This window comes from Nylanderia fulva, unplaced genomic scaffold, assembly GCF_048542155.1.
Source record: "Nylanderia fulva isolate GAGA-0341 unplaced genomic scaffold, ASM4854215v1 Scaffold64, whole genome shotgun sequence".
NCBI classification, from domain to species: Eukaryota; Metazoa; Arthropoda; class Insecta; order Hymenoptera; family Formicidae; genus Nylanderia; species Nylanderia fulva.
In genome coordinates, this window is record NW_028190742.1 from 99,851 (window position 1) to 119,563 (window position 19,713).

At 34.2% G+C, this 19,713-nt stretch overlaps 1 protein-coding gene across 7 annotated transcripts in view; it reads left to right on the forward strand.

The window, feature by feature from the left end:
- The window catches only part of mask (multiple ankyrin repeats single KH domain), a 47,304-nt gene extending 28,643 nt beyond the window's left edge, over window positions 1-18,661 (forward strand). For all 7 annotated transcript variants that reach the window (XM_085488152.1, XM_085488153.1, XM_085488155.1 and 4 more), the window contains exons 19-28: window positions 95-227; window positions 311-1,047; window positions 1,881-2,186; window positions 4,569-4,763; window positions 5,227-5,377; window positions 5,452-5,656; window positions 7,539-8,410; window positions 12,689-14,068; window positions 14,325-14,516; window positions 15,972-18,661. In XM_085488152.1, coding sequence (XP_085344278.1) covers window positions 95-227; window positions 311-1,047; window positions 1,881-2,186; window positions 4,569-4,763; window positions 5,227-5,377; window positions 5,452-5,656; window positions 7,539-8,410; window positions 12,689-14,068; window positions 14,325-14,516; window positions 15,972-15,995 — 4,195 coding nt within the window. In that variant the 3' untranslated portion in view covers window positions 15,996-18,661. The remainder of the gene's footprint in view (window positions 1-94; window positions 228-310; window positions 1,048-1,880; window positions 2,187-4,568; window positions 4,764-5,226; window positions 5,378-5,451; window positions 5,657-7,538; window positions 8,411-12,688; window positions 14,069-14,324; window positions 14,517-15,971) is intronic.
- Window positions 18,662-19,713: the final 1,052 nt, after the last annotated feature.

The window sequence follows — 19,713 nt, forward strand, 5'->3', positions numbered from 1 at the left end:
CCCATACACTTATTTCATGTAACAAGATCACCATCCGGGAATTATAAAACTGTCATCAGACTGTATCACCGATAATGTCAACTTGGTTTTTTAGAGGGACTCAAGTCGAGGTAAAAAATAAAAAGGGAAACAGTCCATTATGGTTGGCTGCAAACGGCGGACATCTCAGTGTCGTGGATTTATTGTATCATGCGAATGCAGATATCGACTCGCAGGATAACCGCAAGGTATGATGAGTCAGAAGATAATCTCGTAAATAATATTTCTTTTCCCTTCCTAATCGGACAAAAATCTTCTGCGACACAATTAGGTTTCCTGCTTGATGGCTGCTTTTCGGAAGGGTCACATTAAAGTAGTAAAGTGGATGGTGAATCACGTGACACAGTTCCCGAGCGATCAGGAGATGACGAGGTACATCGCGACTGTCAGCGACAAGGAGCTCTTAGAGAAATGTCAGGAGTGCGTGAAGGTGATAAGAGCGGCCAAGGAGACCCAGGCCGCGAAGGCGAACAAGAATGCGACGATTCTGCTGGAAGAGCTCGACATGGAAAAGACGAGGGAGGAATCGAAGAAGGCGGCCGCCGCGCGACGACGGGAGAGAAAGAAGAAGAAGAAGCTGGAGAAGAAGGAGGAGAAGCGCAAGCTCCACGAGGAGTACAAGAAGAACGAGACGGCTTTCGAGGACAAGGAGGACAACGGGAAGAAATCGGGCGACGAGGAATGCGACCGGGCGGACGACAGCGAGCACGAGGGCGGCGATGAGAGGATGGAGAGCGTGCCCTCGCCTATGAACAGAAGCCCCGAGGATCCCGACAGGGAGGAAGGCGACAGCGGAATAGACGCGAACAGTCAGGGCAGTTGTAGCAGCAACGACGTGAAGGCAAGGGAGAAGAAGAAGGATAAAAAGAAGAAGAAGAACAATAGTCCGAATAACAACGACAAGAATACGTCTCCGCAGCGTTCACCGAAGACGCTTCTCGCGCAGAGTAACAATTTGTCGCAAAATACAGCGACGTCAACTAAATCCCAAAGTAACACTTCGGAAAAGTAAGTATAAGATCCTTCTCTTCTGGTTCTTTTTATTTTATTTTAATTTTTTTTATTTATACTTTTTTATAATCTGAAGAATCTCTGAGCAATGTTGAAAAGATCCCGCATCATTTTTATGGAAATTAATGGAATTTTGATGGAAGGTTGGTTTTTTCATATATTGTAACTTATGATCTGCTGAAGAAGAAATGCATTATGCATATTTAGCTTCAAAGCTAAATAATGAACAGTTATTAAGCTACACTCGGTTAAATAACTCACAGAGCTTTTCGTGTTTGACTAACAATTATTAAGCTACACTCGGTTAAATAACTGACAGAGCTTTTCGTGTTTGACTAACTAGTTAAACACGAAAAGCTCTGCTAGTTATTTAACCGAGTATAGCATATAACTGTTCATTATTTAGCTTATGATCTGCTGAACAAATAATGTAATAGGCTTAAAGCTAAATAATAAACAATTACTGATTATTTTTTATTATTTATTATTTAGCTTTGAGTCTATTACACATATTTTGTTCAGCAGAGCATAAACATGAGAAAACCGATTTTCTCGGGATTCAATTTCATCTAAAATTTTTATATAAATTCTTTATATAGATTCTATTTTTATATAAATTTATCAATCTTGCATTAATTCTATATAAAATTTAATCTCTGTAAAATCAACTAATTTAAAACTAAATAATAGTTATTGATTTACAACTGAAATATAATATATATATATGGGAAAAAACCAGTCAATTCCACCGAAATCCAGTTTTTATAATGATTGTACAGGATCCTTTTTTTAACATCCTTTGTTACTTATACGAATAATGATTTTTATAGACGAATTATGACCAATATTACCAGCGCGGTGTCTGCATCGACAACTTCGGTCGCGACAAGAACTTCCACCATCATCAGCTCCGATCGAAAACTAAAGGGTCAGTTAGTTTTCGAATCGTCTAGGCATCCTGCCGATAGGGAGGACTTTGAAGCGACCGGTAATGAAACTTATGTTTCTGGCAAAGGGAAGAAGTCTTACAACAATCAATACGATGGCGACACCCTAAACACATTGACTAAGATAAATAACACTAGTCCAAAGCAGAGTGGCAAACGTGAGGATGGATGGAAAGAGGTTGTACGAAAGTAAGCATTTTTTTAAAAAGATAATTTAAGGCTCCTGGCTCCTCATCGCGGCGATTGTTAGATTGTGACGGTTTTTAATTAACTCTTGAGGGAAGAGAATAATTTTCGAGCTATTTTAAAAGTGTGCCGAAACCATTGGAAATAGTGCTTCATCGATATTTTTTTATTTCAAAATGACATCAAGGAATTTTTAGCGTATGTTTTCTCGCCTCCGACGTCACAATTCCAACGTGAGGGTACACCCTGATTTTAGTTTTTTTTAAAGCTCCTGGCTCTTCACCGATCACGTTGGAATTGTGACGTTGGAGGCGAGAAAACATACGCTAAAAATTCCTTGATGTCATTTTGAAATAAAAAAATCGATGAAGCACTATTTCCAATGGTTTTGGCACACTTTTAAAATAGCTCAAAAATTATTCTCTTCCCTCGGGAGTTAATTAAAAACCGTCACAATCTAACAATCGCCGCGATGAGAGGAGCCAGGAGCCTTAAATTACATTTTTAAAAATTTATATACTAACGAATAATATATACTAAAATCAGGGTGTACCCTGATTTTAGTATATATTATTCGTTAGTATATAAATTTTTAAAAATGTAATTTAAATCAGGGTGTACCCTGATTTTAGTATATATTAGTATACATACCGGAAAAAACTTGGGATTCTCAAGGAATTTTTTTCTACCTTGAAAAATCCTGGAATACTCATGGAATTTATTTCGAACTCGGGGAATTTTTAAAAAAATCACTCCTTTGATTTTATTTTCAAATACCTTTAAAGAATATAAAATTTATTAAATTTATATAAAGTATATTAAAAAAAATATATATTTCATTATAAAATAGAATATTATATTATCATATTAGGTCCTTGAATAAGTTCTCGCTGTTTCTTAAAAGATGGCGTAGCGGCACTCTGTGCATGGAATTTCGTACGGAAACGCATCAGCTAAGTAGTACTATATGTAACCTCAAATTCTAGTAGATACAGTTTACCACAGTGTCAACCACGTGTTTAATTACCTATTGCGAAAATGTCTACTTTTGTGCCAAATAAAGTGTTTTTGCGGGGAATTTTATTGCACTGCTTTATTCAAAAGAAATCTGCAGCTGAAGCACACAGAATTCTTGTTGAAACATATGGTGACAATGCTCTGTCGAATACGACATGCAGAGACTGGTTTAGGCGCTTTAAAAATAATGACTTTGACCTTGAAGATAAAGAACGTTCTGGAGCACCGACAAAGTTTGAAGACGAAGAATTGGAGGCATTGCTTGATCAAGATCCATGTCAGACGCTAGTAGAGCTCGGGAAAACATTGCAAGTAGATGCGTCAACAGTTTCAAAACGTTTAAAAGCGTTAGGAATGATCCAAAAGCAAGGACATTGGGTGCCGTATGAGTTGAAGCCGAGAGACGTTGAACGACGTTTTCTCATGTGTGAATTGCTGCTTCAACGGCATAAAAGAAAAGGTTTTCTGCACCGTATCATCACTGGAGATGAAAAGTGGATTTACTACGACAATCCAAAGCGTAAAAAATCGTGGGGTACGCCCGGTCACGCATCAACATCGTTCCCAAAACCAAATATCCACGGTTCCAAGATTCTACTCTGCATTTGGTGGGATCAGCAGGGACGTAATTTATTATGAGCTGCTTAAACCTAATGAAACTATCACGGGAGCTCGCTATCGACTTCAGATGATGCGTTTGAGTCGAGCTCTAAAAGAAAAGCGGCCACTATACGGGCAGAGACACGACAAAGTGATTTTGTTACATGACAATGCTCGGCCACATGTGGCAAAACCAGTCAAAACTTACCTGGAAACGCTTCAATGGGAAGTTCTACCTCACCCGCTGTATTCACCGGACATAGCCCCCTCGGATTATTACTTGTTTCGGTCGATGGCGCATGGTTTGAGCGAGCAGCGCTTCCATTCTTTCGAAGAAATCGAAAAATGGGTCGAATTCATGGATTGCGTCAAAAGATGAATCGTTTTTTCGACGGGGGATTCAATTACTGCCAGAAAGATGGGAGAAAGTGGTCTCTAATGATGGACAATACTTTGAGTAAAGTTATTGTAAGCCTTATATTTTAAATAAATGTTTTTTTTTAACAAAAAAAACAGCGAGAACTTATTCAAGGTCCTAATATTAAAATATTTTATTTATATTAAAAAATTATGTATAACAAAAATAAACTTAGTTTAAAATTGTTTTAAATACTTTAATTTTACTTGTAATTTTAAACAAAAGTGCCTGGTAAATCAGCATTTATAAGATTAATAAAATTATACACCCTGAAAATCTTTATTTTTACAAATAGACACGTGTTCTTTAAGACATGCGTATTAAAGAATATTGAATTTTAAATTTTGCAGAGGGCAATCGGACGATTCGAACAGGTATATGAATTCGCCTTTCCGATCGAAAAAAGTATCAGTTCCGCCGAACGCTATTAGTCGAGTAATAGGCAGAGGTGGTAGTAACATAAATGCCATTCGTACTGCCACGGGTGCGCACATAGAAGTGGAGAAGCAAAGTAAATGCCAAGGAGAAAGAATCATCACGATAAAGTGAGTATTTAACATTATCAGGATGTTTACTCCCTGGAAAAAGTGGGAAAACCAGGGATTTTAAGTTCTTTTGGTTTTTTTAATCCTTTCTTTTTTTTTCTTTTTTTTTTTTTTAGTACTCTTGTGCGAGTTTTATAGCAAATTGTTTAATTTTTTTAATAATATTTAAATAAATTAGTGCTTCTTAAGAACGTTTATATAATAAATTTTTTATATTTTTTACATAATTTTTTTTTTAATATTCGAATATAGTGATAATTGCACTTTGTTATGGTCTAAATTAATTTTAATAATTAATAAGATTAATAAATCAATATTAAACGCTAGAAAAACTGCACTTAGTACTTGCTTTACAATTATACGAATAGAAAGCATTAGAAACTCATATAATAAAGAAACTTATTTTTAAAAATTACAAATTTTTTTATCTTTAAGTCTCTAGATCACTACATTAATTTTTTAGGGGCTCATCTGATGCGACGAAACACGCTCACTCGTTGATATCTGTACTTATTAAAGATCCTGAAGTAGATATATTGCAAATGCTTTCCAAATCAAAGCTCAATGTCATCACGACTTCTTCTTGGGACAACAAATCTGCCACAACAATTGCAGTAAGCAATTAATAAAGACAAAGTTCCTAAAAATTAAGCTTACATCACGATATAAAACGAGTCTTCTTTTTTAGACATGCAAAACGAAAATTGGATCTGTAAATAAGCCGTCTAATCCAGCCGGTACAACTAACAGTCAAGTTAATAAACCGGGGTATCCCTCGGGGGTATCTACTGTAAGCCAATTAGTTCCTCTTCGCTCATCATCTTCTATTAAGCTCGCTGGTGCATTCACTACTTCTTCACCTCGTGCGACAGCACCTAGACTTGTAGCTGCTGGTAAAGTATCACTTATATATTATTTAGATATTATGATATATAGGATGTCCTATTTTAATCGATCATCCTCGGAAAGTTTTTCATTTTTGATTGTCCAACAAGATGTTTCGAACAAGTTTTTTTTATTTGACAGAAGATGACGCTACTTAACTTTTTTGTAAGGCGTTTTTCAAGGTCATTATGTTTTTACATGAAACTACTAAAATTTTTTTATATAAATTGATTCTTTGCAATTTTTGTTATAAAAAGTTGTAAGAGTGATTGTAAGATGGCCAAAAAGTGAATAGGTTAAGTTAGGTACAAGATATTTCATTACTTAAATTTGACATAATTTTACATAAACTAAAATATATTGTAAAATATTTATTTTTCGACAATCTCATGTAAGCGGCTGCAATATAGGATACGATATAGGAATAGAAAGAGAAAGCTATACAGGGTTTGTCCGGAAAGTAATGCGTCGCATTTTTTTAAAAAAGAATTTATTGAACGCATAGGTAAAACAACTTAAAATTGTTCGAAGTATGACCCTTCTGCGTCAATACATTTTTGCCAACGCGATTTCCATGCGTCATAAGATTTCTGGAACTCCTTGACTGGGATGCTGTTCAGGGAGGCCGTCGAAGTAGCTTGTACGTCGTGTGCCATTCCGCACTCTGCCTCTTTGACTCCGGATCGTACTGAAAGACCCATGACTCATCCCCAGTGATAACGTTGTTCAGGAAATTGGGATTATCTGCACAGAGTTGCTTGAGTTCTTCACAAACTTCCACTCGGTGTTGCTTTTGCGCATCGGTCAACACTCTGGGCACAAGTTTTGCGCAAATCTTCCGCATGGCCAAGTCTTCCGATACAATCTCGTGAACAATCGTTTTCGGCAAGTTCAATAATTCCGACATTAAGCGAACATTCATTCGACGGTCTGAATTCAATAATTGGCGCACACGAGTCACATTGTCGTCCGTTCGCGATGTTGACGGGCGTCCTGCGCGGGCCTCGTCGGCGACCTCCTTCCGACCTTCTCTAAACATCTTGTGCCATCTGTTTGACTGCGATTTGGAAAGGCAATCGTCCCCGAAAACTTTCTTGAGCATTTCAAAAGTTTCCAGCGGCGTCTTGTCCAGCTTCACGCAAAACTTTATCGCATAGCGTTGCTCTATCGTTCTCTCCATCACAAGTTCGACGCGACCACTAAGCAGAGGTTCACAGAATAAGCCGTCCTAACCCTCCAAGCGCATGGAAACAATTGAGCGACCTACCGTTGGAAAGCTAAGGGTACCCCCCTTCCTCCCCAACCGGTCCCATCGCTCTGCGATGTATAGTCGCGTCACAAAAAAATGCGACGCATTACTTTCCGGACAAACCCTGTATATAGATTGTGTTTTTGTGACGTCAGAGACGAAAAAACGGACGCTAAACATTCTTAGATGCCACTTCTTAGATTTTCAAGGGAAAAGAATAGTTTTTGAGCTATTTTAATAGTGTACTGAAGTCATCTGAAATAGTGTTTCATCGAAATATCTTTTTATTTAAAAATGGTATCTGAGAATTTTCAGCGTGTGCTCTCTCGCCTCGACGTCACAATCTAACATGGCCGCGATGAGAATCTAGGAACTTCAAGTATAAAATATATATATATCTCGTAAACTATTCATTTTTCAGCCATCTTACCCTTATAACTTTTTATAGTCAATGTTGTGAAGAATTGATTTATACGAAGAAATATGGTGGTTCCGATAAAAAAAAACATTTGACCTTGAAAAGCGTCCTTTAAAAAAGTCAGTAGAACTTCCGTCCCCTTTTAAATCAAACAACTTTAGTTAGTGTTATTTATATCGTTATATACGTCATAAAATAATATTCCAAACGTATATGCGTGCAGCGGAGAAACGGGCACAAGCCGTAGCCGCGCAGATGGCCTCCTCGTCGAACACCAAGACGACGATGTCATACACAAGCGCGATCATGACCGCCGGTAGAGCGGGGACGAAGATCGTCGCGACCAACACGACGCAGACGTTCGCGGCGAAGCTGTCCGAAATCACTGCCTCGACCCACAGCTCCACGACGGTCATGCAATCCGCTCACGTCGCGCCCATGAACAAGCAACTGAGCAAGCAACCAGGTGCCCAGGTGGTGACAGTCATGTCGGCTGCAGCGACCGTTCACACGACCAATCAGCAGCAGCAACAGCAGCAGTCCGTAATCAGTACATCGCCGAAACACTGCCGATCACTGCCCATTCTGTCTGCCTCGCCGGCAATAGTGTCCCATTATCCTGGAAAGTCAAGTTATACCTCGGGTACAAGCGCGATCTCGTCGTCGGCCACGAGCACGATGACCATGACTAACTGCTCGGACAGTTCGAGCGTGTCGACCTCGACCATTCGAGTGACGTCGTCACCGCCTGCGTCCTCGCATACACAGGTACTGCCGCCTCCGTCACCGGCGCAGCAACAGCAGCAGCAGCAAGCTGCTGCTCGTAGCTCGACGCCTGTTGTGATGCAGCAAGAGCAGCAACAACAACACAATTTACAACAGCAACACCAGCAACAACAGCTGCCTACGAGCACACCCTTGGAATACTCCCTGTTCAATGATACTTTTACCAAGGTCACGCAACAGTCGATGTGGGGCGGAAGGGAGAACGAAACTCAGAAAGGCATGAATTTCGCGACTGTTGCGGGCGGTGGTGTATCTTCGAACGCGAGTTCCAGCTCGTCCTCAGCTAAATTCGACACTTCTCCACCTCAGGTAGTGAGAATTCGTCGTTTCATTAACTCAGCAATTCATCTCGCAAAGTTCATGTAGATTCTAGTCAGGGTTGAGAAAGTTATTTTGTAAAAGTATCTACTTACAGTTAGTTTTGTTTTCTTCACTGAAAAAATAATAAGTTACAATTAACAGTTATCGATTCTGAAAAATAACATTATGAAAAGTTACAGTTATTATAACTCAAAAAGTAACGAATCGTTACTTTTCAGTTACTTTTTTTGCAATGATATTTATAATATATAATATATCTATAATGTATTATACATATATATATATATATATATGTATGTGTATTTATAGTTATGATATATAATATATTACAAATATAATATATAATGTAATAGCATTGCAAAAATAAAAAAATATAAAATATATCATTGCTCTATATTATATTTTAAATATAAAAATTTTAAAAATCTCTCCTCAAAGTTAAAAGTCGACCAAACTGGCAATCATTTATTATAATAATTAGTTAAAATACAACGTTTCGGCTGTCATTGCAGCCCTTTTCAAGTAAATCTATAAAAATTACATAAAAATAATTATAATTTTAATACACTTTATTGCAACAAATAATTATACATTCAAATACAAAAATATGCCACATACCAAATTAATACAGTAAACCAAATTCACTGCAAACCTACCGACAATATTCACCATTGTTTTGATGAACAATGTAGAAGCTGACAGAAGTAAGCAAGAAATAAATAGATGTTAACAGTTAGCAAGAATCTTAGTCACTATGCGTTAAGAAAATAGAGACAAAACTAATGTGTCTTTCGCAATCTAAAATCTCATAACAAAGTCAAATAAATAAATAAATAGGTAAAAATAAAAATAATTTAAATAGCGCCAAGAACACATAAAAATTTTATATATTTCAAACTGTATTAAATGATATATTACATACTTGATTATGTGCTATATTATTTTATCTGCAATAAATTACAATTGTTTTAAGTTTAAAATGAAAATATATTAAAATATTAAATTAATAATTTAATACATATATTAAATATATTTAATTAATAATTTAATACATATATTAAAAATATTTAATTAATAATTTAATACATATATTAAATATATTTAATTAATAATTTAATACATATATTAAAAATATTTAATTAATAATTTAATACATATATTAAATATATTTAATTAATAATTTAATACATATATTAAAAATATTTAATTAATAATTTAATACATATATTAAATATATTTAATTAAAATTAATTAATGAAAGGCTCGTATAAATTAACAAAATTAACCAAATCAAATATAGTAGGCCAACTGAACGAGCAAAAAAATAAGATGTAAAAATTTTTTTATTGATAGTTAAATAATTAAATTATCATTCCGTTACAGAAACAATATAAATCGTAAACGTTTCGACTGCACTACAGTCTTTTTCAATACATAAAAGTTAAAAATTAAAATACAAAGTTACATGTTAAAAATACAAAGTTATATTTTTAAGTTATAAGTTTAATATTTAACTAACTTTGTATTTTTAACATGTAACTTTGTATTTTAATTTTTAACTTTTATGTATTGAAAAAGACTGTAGTGCAGTCGAAACGTTTACGATTTATATTGTTTCTGTAACGGAATGATAATTTAATTATTTAACTATCAATAAAAAAATTTTTACATCTTATTTTTTTGCTCGTTCAGTTGGCCTACTATATTTGATTTGGTTAATATTTAATTAAAATTTGTAATAAATTAACTACACAATAATTAATATTACTTAGAATAAAAATTATGGGATTCAAATTTTTCAGTTAAAAAATTCATAAAATTTCAGACAGTTGTAACTTTCCAAAAAATGGTTAGCTCTAAGTTTCAAATAAACTAACTATTAAAAAGTAACTATTAAATTAGTTACTAGTTATCAAAAAAATGTAACTGTAACTTCGTTACAAGTAACAAATTACTTCTCAATCCTGATTTTAGCAGACAGTTAATTAGCGTACAATTAATTTCGGCAAACACTTCATTTAACAGGCACTTTCAATACAAATCCGCTAATTAGTTAAGTTAATCTTTTTACAATTATTTTTTTTTGTAATTATATGAACAGAAGATAAACTTATTTTGAAAATCCTGGACTGGATGTCGGCATCTATACAAATTTCCTTACTTTACCTGGAATTTTTGAAGAGAAATCTCTTAATTAAAAAAATATGAGAGATGGAATAAATTAAAAAATCTGAAAAAATTGCTTGTTAAATGGGAAATAATCAAATTCTTTGCACCAAATCCGTCATATTTATATTGTAATCATACATATTTATATATCAAGGTGTCTACTCTCTAAATGAAATGGAACAACTCGAGATTGTCAAATTTTTTTACTTTGAAAAATTCAAGAATTCTCAACTTTATTGAGAAATTTTTTTCAAAATGATCTTTAGTTTATCTTTTTTCTTCTAATGTGGAGTGTAAAAAATAAATTCTGAAATAGTGCAGCATATTCAAGTGAAAAGAACAGACACACACATACACACTCATCATCTTCTTCTTTTTTTCTTTTTTTAAGTAAAAAATTCATTAAAGTTTTACTAGCTATTACTACTATACAAAACTGATTGGACAAGTTTAGTAATCTTTAAGTATATAATCATTTTCTTTGTAATTATAAGAACAGAAGATACTATTAAGGACATACAAGGTGCTTTTCATAATTTAGTGACACAAGTGAACAATTCTTTGTTCTATATTTTATAAAAACAAAGTTAGCCTTGATATTTGTATATCGACCTGTGTTGCTAAATGGAAAGCACCAGCTATAAAGAAACATTTGAAAATCTTGGACTGAGCGCAACCTGGACTGAATGTCGGCATTTTACCTGGAATTTTTGAGGGGGAAAATCTGAAAGTTTAAGGTTTCTACATATTCGATTGCCAAGACTACGTTGACAGTGACGATTTAATTTAAAACGGTGAAAATAAGTATATTGTTTTATCGATAAAAGGCAGTAATGAACGAAAATAATGTAATTAATAAATAATATGATTTTGTTTATTAATAAATAAGCATACATTTTAGCAAACCAAAAGATTATTGCGATGTACAGCGTTATTTTTCGTTTTAGTGCAGTGTTTTCGTTTTTTGTGTTTAAAATAATTGTGGTCTTAAAATATATCGAAGACTTATTTTGGCATAATTTAATATGTGAAAGCAAATATTAATTTTCTTTCGATACCTGTCAAACAGTTGGTTTTCGTCCTTATGATTAGACTCAATTTCATTTGACATATACATATTATTTATTGATTGCCCAAGCAAAAGGAGAGTTTTCTGTATATTCTACAAGTCTGTTCTATCTATTTCAACCGATATTTTATTAAAATATATTTTTATTTTCACATACGTCGCAATAATTTTATGGTATATTTTCTCGCTTCTGACGTCAGGGAATATTTTTACAAGAAATTTGAGTAGATACCCTGCATATATATTATGTATGTATATTACATATACTAATTAAATGCTCTTTAATTCAAATAAAGTATTACACATATAAAAGGCTAATAAGAGCAGAAGTAATATTACGGTTATAAAAACTAATTTATTACATTTAATCAATATGTACTGATAGAAACAATAAAGTTTAAATTAATATAAAATTATAAAAATAAACTCAAAAGTTAAAACAAATGAAAAAGCGAACGTTTTGATCCAATTTTTTGGATCTTCTTCAGCGCAGTACACAAAACAAATTAAAATCACCAAAGTCTAAATGTTTAACGTATAAAAGTCTAATAAACATATTTAAACGCGGTTACATCAGTAAACGAAATAAAATGTCGTAAGATTAACATTAAGATGATTCTCACTAAGCCATCACATTTACGTTAGTGTGGGAAGCGATTCTCTTTAGTTTTCTGACTACGAGGTTGGCAGGTGTTAAAATATAAAACATTAATCGCATCCTATAAATTAAAATAATTTTCTCATTACACCTCACTAATTATAAGATCCACAGTCAAGTGCGTTATGAAACAATAATCTAACAAATGGTATCAAAAAAAAAAAAAAAATATGCTAATAAAAACTTACATATATTTATGATGTGACAGTATTTTAATTGTAACAGTAACAAAAGTGACGCTAGTGTAATCCTCATGTCAGTAGAACGGCTCAGAGGAAACTTTCAGAGAAAAAGCATTGCCAGCGTGGCCGGATTTTAAAATAAATCTTTGTGTTTAAACAAAAATAATAAACAATTTTAATTTTGCCAGGTGGACGCGTCTAAGGCACCTGGATACCGCGGAGCAACCATGTGTTCTCCAGTCTCCAGCAAACCGGGGCTCGCTAACAACTCGTCGACCAGCAGCATGAACATCGGCAGCGTGGTGTCCTGTTCCATGCCAAGCAATCCCATGCAATCCGCGCAGTTCCCATCCTCGACGAGTTACAACGAGCACCAGTTGCCCAACAAACCACCTGGAGGTTTAGCCGTGGCCAGACCGGTGATACCCCAGCAGAGCATCGATCTGGCGGCGGCGCAGTTCAACCGACCGGCGATCTTCCAGGGCGACTTAGGGGCCAGGAACGCGACGACGCACCAGCCGCCGACGGCTGGCCACGTGATCCCGTCCTCGTCCACGTCGCAGCCCGGCCTGGACCTCTTCAAGACGGCGAATAGCGGTGCCGCGGGCGGCTACGAGCACCCGAACTCGAGCCTCCTAAAGATGGTCCCGAACGAGCAGCAGAACCAGGGCGCCACCGCGGCCGCCGCGAGTCATCCTCTTCTGCCGTTTCACCCGCACATGCAGAGCTTCGCCCAGACCATCGCGCCACCGTCCACCTCCTCCGTGATCAACACGACCGTCAGCATGTCGAGGCTGAATCCCCGTGCCCCCGACTTCTCCAGCTCGTTGCACCTGGGCAACAAGTCCCAGGTGACAATGTTCAACGCCGCAACCGGCTCGGCGCTGCACCCGGCGAACATGTTCGCGGCCACGGTACCAGCCCCGCCGCCGTCCGCGATTCAGCAGTCTAATAATTTAGCGATGCTGGGTAACTTTCCTCTGGGGAAATACCAGGCGCCCTCCCGGGTGACGCCGGCCGCGGCGGCGGCGGCTGCCGCGGCGGCCGCCGCTAACCCCGGGATATCCACGACCGCGCAGACGCGCTGGCCGTTCGGCGCCGGGCCAGCGCCTCACGCGAACTATCCGCCGCACCAGCAGGACCCCATCATCAGCCAGATCGGATTCTCCAATCACCTGGCAAACATCGCTGGTGCTCAGCCCGGCGGCGGCGCCGGGATCGACCTGATTACGAGTTTGGAGAACGGCGGCTCGCCGGCGATTTCGCCCTCGTCGCCGGCCCAGGTCACCCAGGAAATGAGCCAGCTGAAGCTGGAAGACCGCAAGGTCCCGCGGCCGATCGGCACTGAGAGAGCGACCTGGAAGAACTATTCCGCCGCGGGCATTGGTCCCGGCGGTGACGCCGACTCCATCAGCTGGATACTCAACGAGAAGCTGGGTTGGTCCTCCAATTGCACTCTGACACCTGCGATAGACAGGCATCAGATGTTCCGCTCGAACTCCACTTACAATCAACGTATGGCCAACGTCGAGCCCGAGCTTCATCAAATGATGGAGTCTAGCTTTCAGGTGAACGTCGATTGTTTTTATTTGATGAATCGTTTCATGGGGTGTCTCATTTGAAAAAGTATGCTTATTGCGTTTTATTAAAACAATGTTTCGAAAATTATTTGGTTCGAGGGAAGAAAGAAGTTGATAATCTTGAATTTTAATTTCTGAAGATCATTTGCAGTCATTTCAAGGTTATTTGAAGGTCATTTGAGTAATTATAAAGAGGGTATTTATAACTCATAGAGTCAATTTCATTACTCTTTATCGTTTATAGGGTCATGTGGATGCGCAACCTTTCCCAACTAACGGGAACACCGCGGCTCTGTCACTTATACCGAGTTTGACGCTAATGCCAGGACAATTTGGAACGCCCGGTTTGACGGAAATACCTCCGAATGAACAGAATAAGATAGAGCCTCCGGCCTGGGGAATGCCTGATGCCGTGCAAGACAACAAGCAACATCCGGTAAGAGATTTTTATTTAATATATACAGAGCGTCTGATTTTAATCGATCATCCTGTTTGACTGTACAAGAAAATGTTTCAAACAAAAGTTGTTTTATTTGAAAGGAGAGACAGAAGATGGCGCTATTGAATTTTTTTGAAGAGCGCTTTTCAAGGTCATTTATATTTTTTTAAATGAAATTTGTTATAAATTATAATTATTACACAATATCATAATTACTATATTATTATATTATAATTATAATTAATATGTGATACAATAATTAATATTTAATGAAATAATTATATAATATAACAATTTAATTAATAACAGTCACATGATATATTATAATTAAATATATTTTTAAAAAATTATCTTCAAATTTAGATATAAAATATCTCGTGAATTATTCATTTTATCATCTTAATCTTATAACTTTTTATGTCAAAAATTATGAGAAATCGATTTTATATAAAAAAAAATTAGATTAATTCCATTTAAAAAGAACAAATAACCTTTAAACGACCTTGAAAATGTTCAAAAAAAGTCAATAAGAATAACGCCATTATCTGTCCCCTTCAAATAAAAACTTTTGTTGCACAATAAAAAAAATTTTTGGGGGTAGTCGATTAAAATTAAACACCTTGTATACAGAGTGTCGGTAATTCGCCCCCCATCTGTCAGGTGCAGGTAGAGCAGGTCAAATTGAGTAGAAAAGTTCTCTATCATTTTGCAAAATTCTCAATAATTAATTATACTTAATAAGAAATTAATTTAATAATAAAAATCAGCCAATTCGCGTGTTTTACAAACACAAAAGATAATCGACAAAATATAATAACATACATAAACCTAGATCTTCGAATGCGCTTTTTCTTGCCACACACTACTACTTGCGTGGATTGACCAAACTTTATTAATTAATTTCTTCTTTATTATTGAGAAAATCGCAAAACGGTAAAGAACTTCTTTTACTCAATTTGACTTGTTTTACCTGCACCTGACGGGTGGGGCGCGAATTACCGGACATCCTGTACAGAGAGAGTATCCTATTTTGAGTAATGCATTAATATATTTCAAAAACCAAGGGTTCCATCAAAAAAATGTTTTATATAAAAGTTATAGTATTTCGAGAGGGACTTCTGGACTGGATATGATGACCTTGACTTTGACCTAGAGGTCAACATTCGAAATAATTTACAAATCAACTTAAAAATTTTAAATGAAAACCCTTATTACATATTCTTGTGGCTTATCTCGAGAACCTTTCAAAACACTTTAAAAACTTGTATGATTTTTTGATAGAAATCTTGGTTTTTGAAATAATGTATTATTTAAAAGGGAGTATCCTGTGTATATGTATATATAAAATTATTTTATATTTGAAATTTTTTTTCAAAAGATTATATGTTAAAATATATATTACAGAAGAGATTACGTTATATATACAACGTATTAATTTTTGTTTACTTTCAGGCGTGGACTAAATGGACTCATTAAAAGAAAAAAAGATCACATTTTGACACAACTTCTTCAAATCTCTGACGATGAAAACATTTGCAATTCGTAGTAGTGATAGATTCGAAAAAATCGTTTAATTATTTGTAGGTACGCATATAAAAATTTATGATCTTATTTAAAAAATCCAATCGATATTCTTTATAATTGCATATCATGCTTAAATGATAAACGAAACACGAGATCCTTAATTATTCGACTCTTATTGCTATTATTAGATATATCAACTTAGAATATAAAAGAGAAGATAAGGGAGAATATGAAGGGGCCCCTCTACATCTGGATCGCTAGGTTTGCACAGAAGAAAAAAAAATAAAAAGAACCCAATTGCAGATGACGTCATCATGCATCTAGCGATCTACGTGGACAGACGGGTCCCTTACAGCATCAGTACATAACACTGAAACTGATTGATAATAATTTGGCAGAGTAATATGATCACTTCGTACGACAAGTCGCTATCAGTTACTATAAAGTAGCATCCTGATGAACATCTTGATGAATAATAATTAAACCGCTAATAATGATGAATATTTTCTCTCGTTGAAACTGACTTGAATTTGCGAAGAGGAGGCTTGAAAAAAAATCACAGATCTATATATTATTGCGAGATAAAAAATTCACAAACGCACATTTTTTTCTTTACAAAGAACGGGATTTAAATTACAAGTTATTTTACATTAGGAGCAGCTGTTCTCTTCTTACGCTATATATATGATTCTTTGTATTAGTTGATGAAGATTGTGTTGAAATTGTTCAGAGGAAAAAGAAGGATTTCTTTGCTGTAATAATAATAATAATAATAATAATAATAATAATAATAATAATATATGTGTATGAATATGAAAAAGTTGTAGAAACACACACTTGCTTATAATTCCGATTACTTCCATATGGCAGAGTGAGAATAAACCAGATATAGAAGGATCTTGAGAAAATTGTTAACTCGATTAAAAAGAGAAGTAACAAAAAAAACTGGGTATTAATTCCTTTTCCACCTTCGCACCTGTGCTTTTAAATCCGTAGCTGTCGCTGAATTTTATTTTATTTTTTTCTTCATTTTTCTGAAGCCATATGGTGCCGGATGCCCAAAAGAGAGATCTGTGCTACAAGTGGAAAAATGTTTTTCTCACTAAAATCCTCGATTACGACTCACTGTTTTAGCACTCATGTCGGTGCTAAACGTAAATGATGATTGAAGATTATACGAACGAAATGAAGACGAAACGTTATATTATCGAGCGAAGTTTTTCGTTTGTCCAGTCGTATTTTCATCCCTTTACTTCACAAGCACAATTATTAATCGAATTACGTCTTGATTTCCAAGCTGATCCATCCAATAAATAATGTACGATACTCCTAGCAATCCAAGTAGCGAACTAACATCATCAAATGACGTTATTTAATGTCTAGTGATGTCATTTGCCGTCTAGTGACGTCATTAAACGTCAAAATGACATCAATATGCTGTCTATGACGTCATTTAACGTCGAGTGATGTTATTTTATCATCTAGTGACGTCATTAAATGTCAAAATGACGTTATTACGTGTCTATGATGTCATTTTGCCGTCTAGTGACGTTATTGGACGTCAAAATGACATGCACTTTCTACCTGGGGAGTTTTTAATTGAACACACAAAAAAGGTTTATATATAAATACGCTACGCGTATAAAATAAGAAAACGACCATGTTCTCTCGAAATCGAATTTATCTAAGCATTATAAGGGGGAAAAATGTCACGAATCGAATATACACACAGAAACACACGTACACTGTATTAATAATATGTACACCGAATTCCCTTATTCAGATCAATGAAATATTGTTCATTGTTAAAGTGGTAGTGGGCCGCCGATGCATTAAAAAGGAAAAAAAAATTATAGCTGTGCGTCCCTAGTGCGATATAGTGCTATTATAATATTATTGCTGTGTGGTGGTAATAATGTTTATTATTATATTATAGTTATTATATATTATATACACACAAGACATAACTATAAGAAGAGGAAAATGAGAGAAAAAGGAAGGAAGGAGGGAAGAAAATGCAAGAAAGAAAGAAAAAAAACACACATAGAGAAATGTTACCCGCTATTTCGGCTGGACTTAGTATAATAATATAATATTATATATATAGATATATGTATATTTATATGTATAGATATATATATATATATATTCGAGATATATATATGTATATATATTTATATATATATATGAAAATGTTCATTTTAATTGAACATTTGAAAATCTTTCTCGATGGGGATTTCGGCAAGTGTTCAATACATAGCGATGATATAATAAAATGTAATTGAAACGATCCCCACAGACTCGCATAAGTTTCAATGATGATATATATATATATATATATATATATATATATATATATATATATATATATATACATACATATATATATATATGATATATGAAGCTCATATGGAAGAAAAGAAATCATACGAGGGCTTTTTGACCTATTATTATATTCCAGGGAGCGCTTCAATTATTCTCTAAGAGTATATTGTTATAATTTAAAGCCTATTTTCAAATTTGATTTATGATAACTGCGATATATGATATAAAACTATTATATGACATATAACAATAAAGCAAATAAATAAATCAATCAATAAATATATAACAACGAATTTATTATTCTCTATTTATATCTTCTGTTTTCTATCGTCCACCTGTTTTTTTTTAAGACATTAATGATTTTTATTTCTATTTTTTATATACTGAATTATGACGTCAGAAGCGAGAAATTTTTTCTTGCAAAATACATATCAAAATAATTTTTTTTTAATGCGACGACTTGTTCGATAGTATCAAATATTAATAAAAAATATATCGAAAATTTTTTTGTTAACGTATCTATATTATATCCAAAAATCATCAATCAGTGAATCTCCGACAACCAAATTTTTTGTATAATTCTTACATAAAATATGTGAATATATCGAATAATAGAACTCTAGCTACTGATGAATAAAGATACTGAACGATTTATTTTCTAATTCATAGCTTTTTTCATCTCTAATAATCGTATTCTGTTAATTTTTTTTGTAACAAATATTTTTATTAAAGAGACATTATTACAGATAAAAAAACTATATATAATAGAAAATAAATGTATCTGTTTTAAAAGTATATATATATTTATAGTACTTTAATTATTATTAATTATATCAATCAATACATAAAAAAATGAAAAAAAGTATCTAAAATAATAATTCTTAAAGGTATAATTACTCTTATTATATTTCAGCTAGGATTTAGAATTTTTAAAGAAAGCTGAGCGTCTCCAGCTTATAAATATATATACTATGATAGTGTAAAAATGTAAAATATAAGCAAGATGCTATGATTAAGAACAAAATATTTGGTCTCATGCTAGAAACTCGAGTTTAAATCAACATTCAATAGTGTATATAAATCATTAATTTTTTTTAATAATATATATTTAATAAATATATATATACATATATAAAATTATTAAATATATATATATATACATTTGTTAAAGGCAATTTAATATATATGTAAATGAGCGATTTTAAATAGACAAACTAAAAATTAAAATAATTTCAGAAAAGTTCAAGAAAAGTTTTAAATATATAAATATTTTTTTATAATTGTTATTGATTTTTATTATATGATATATACTATAGAATATACATAAATAGCATAAATATTTTCA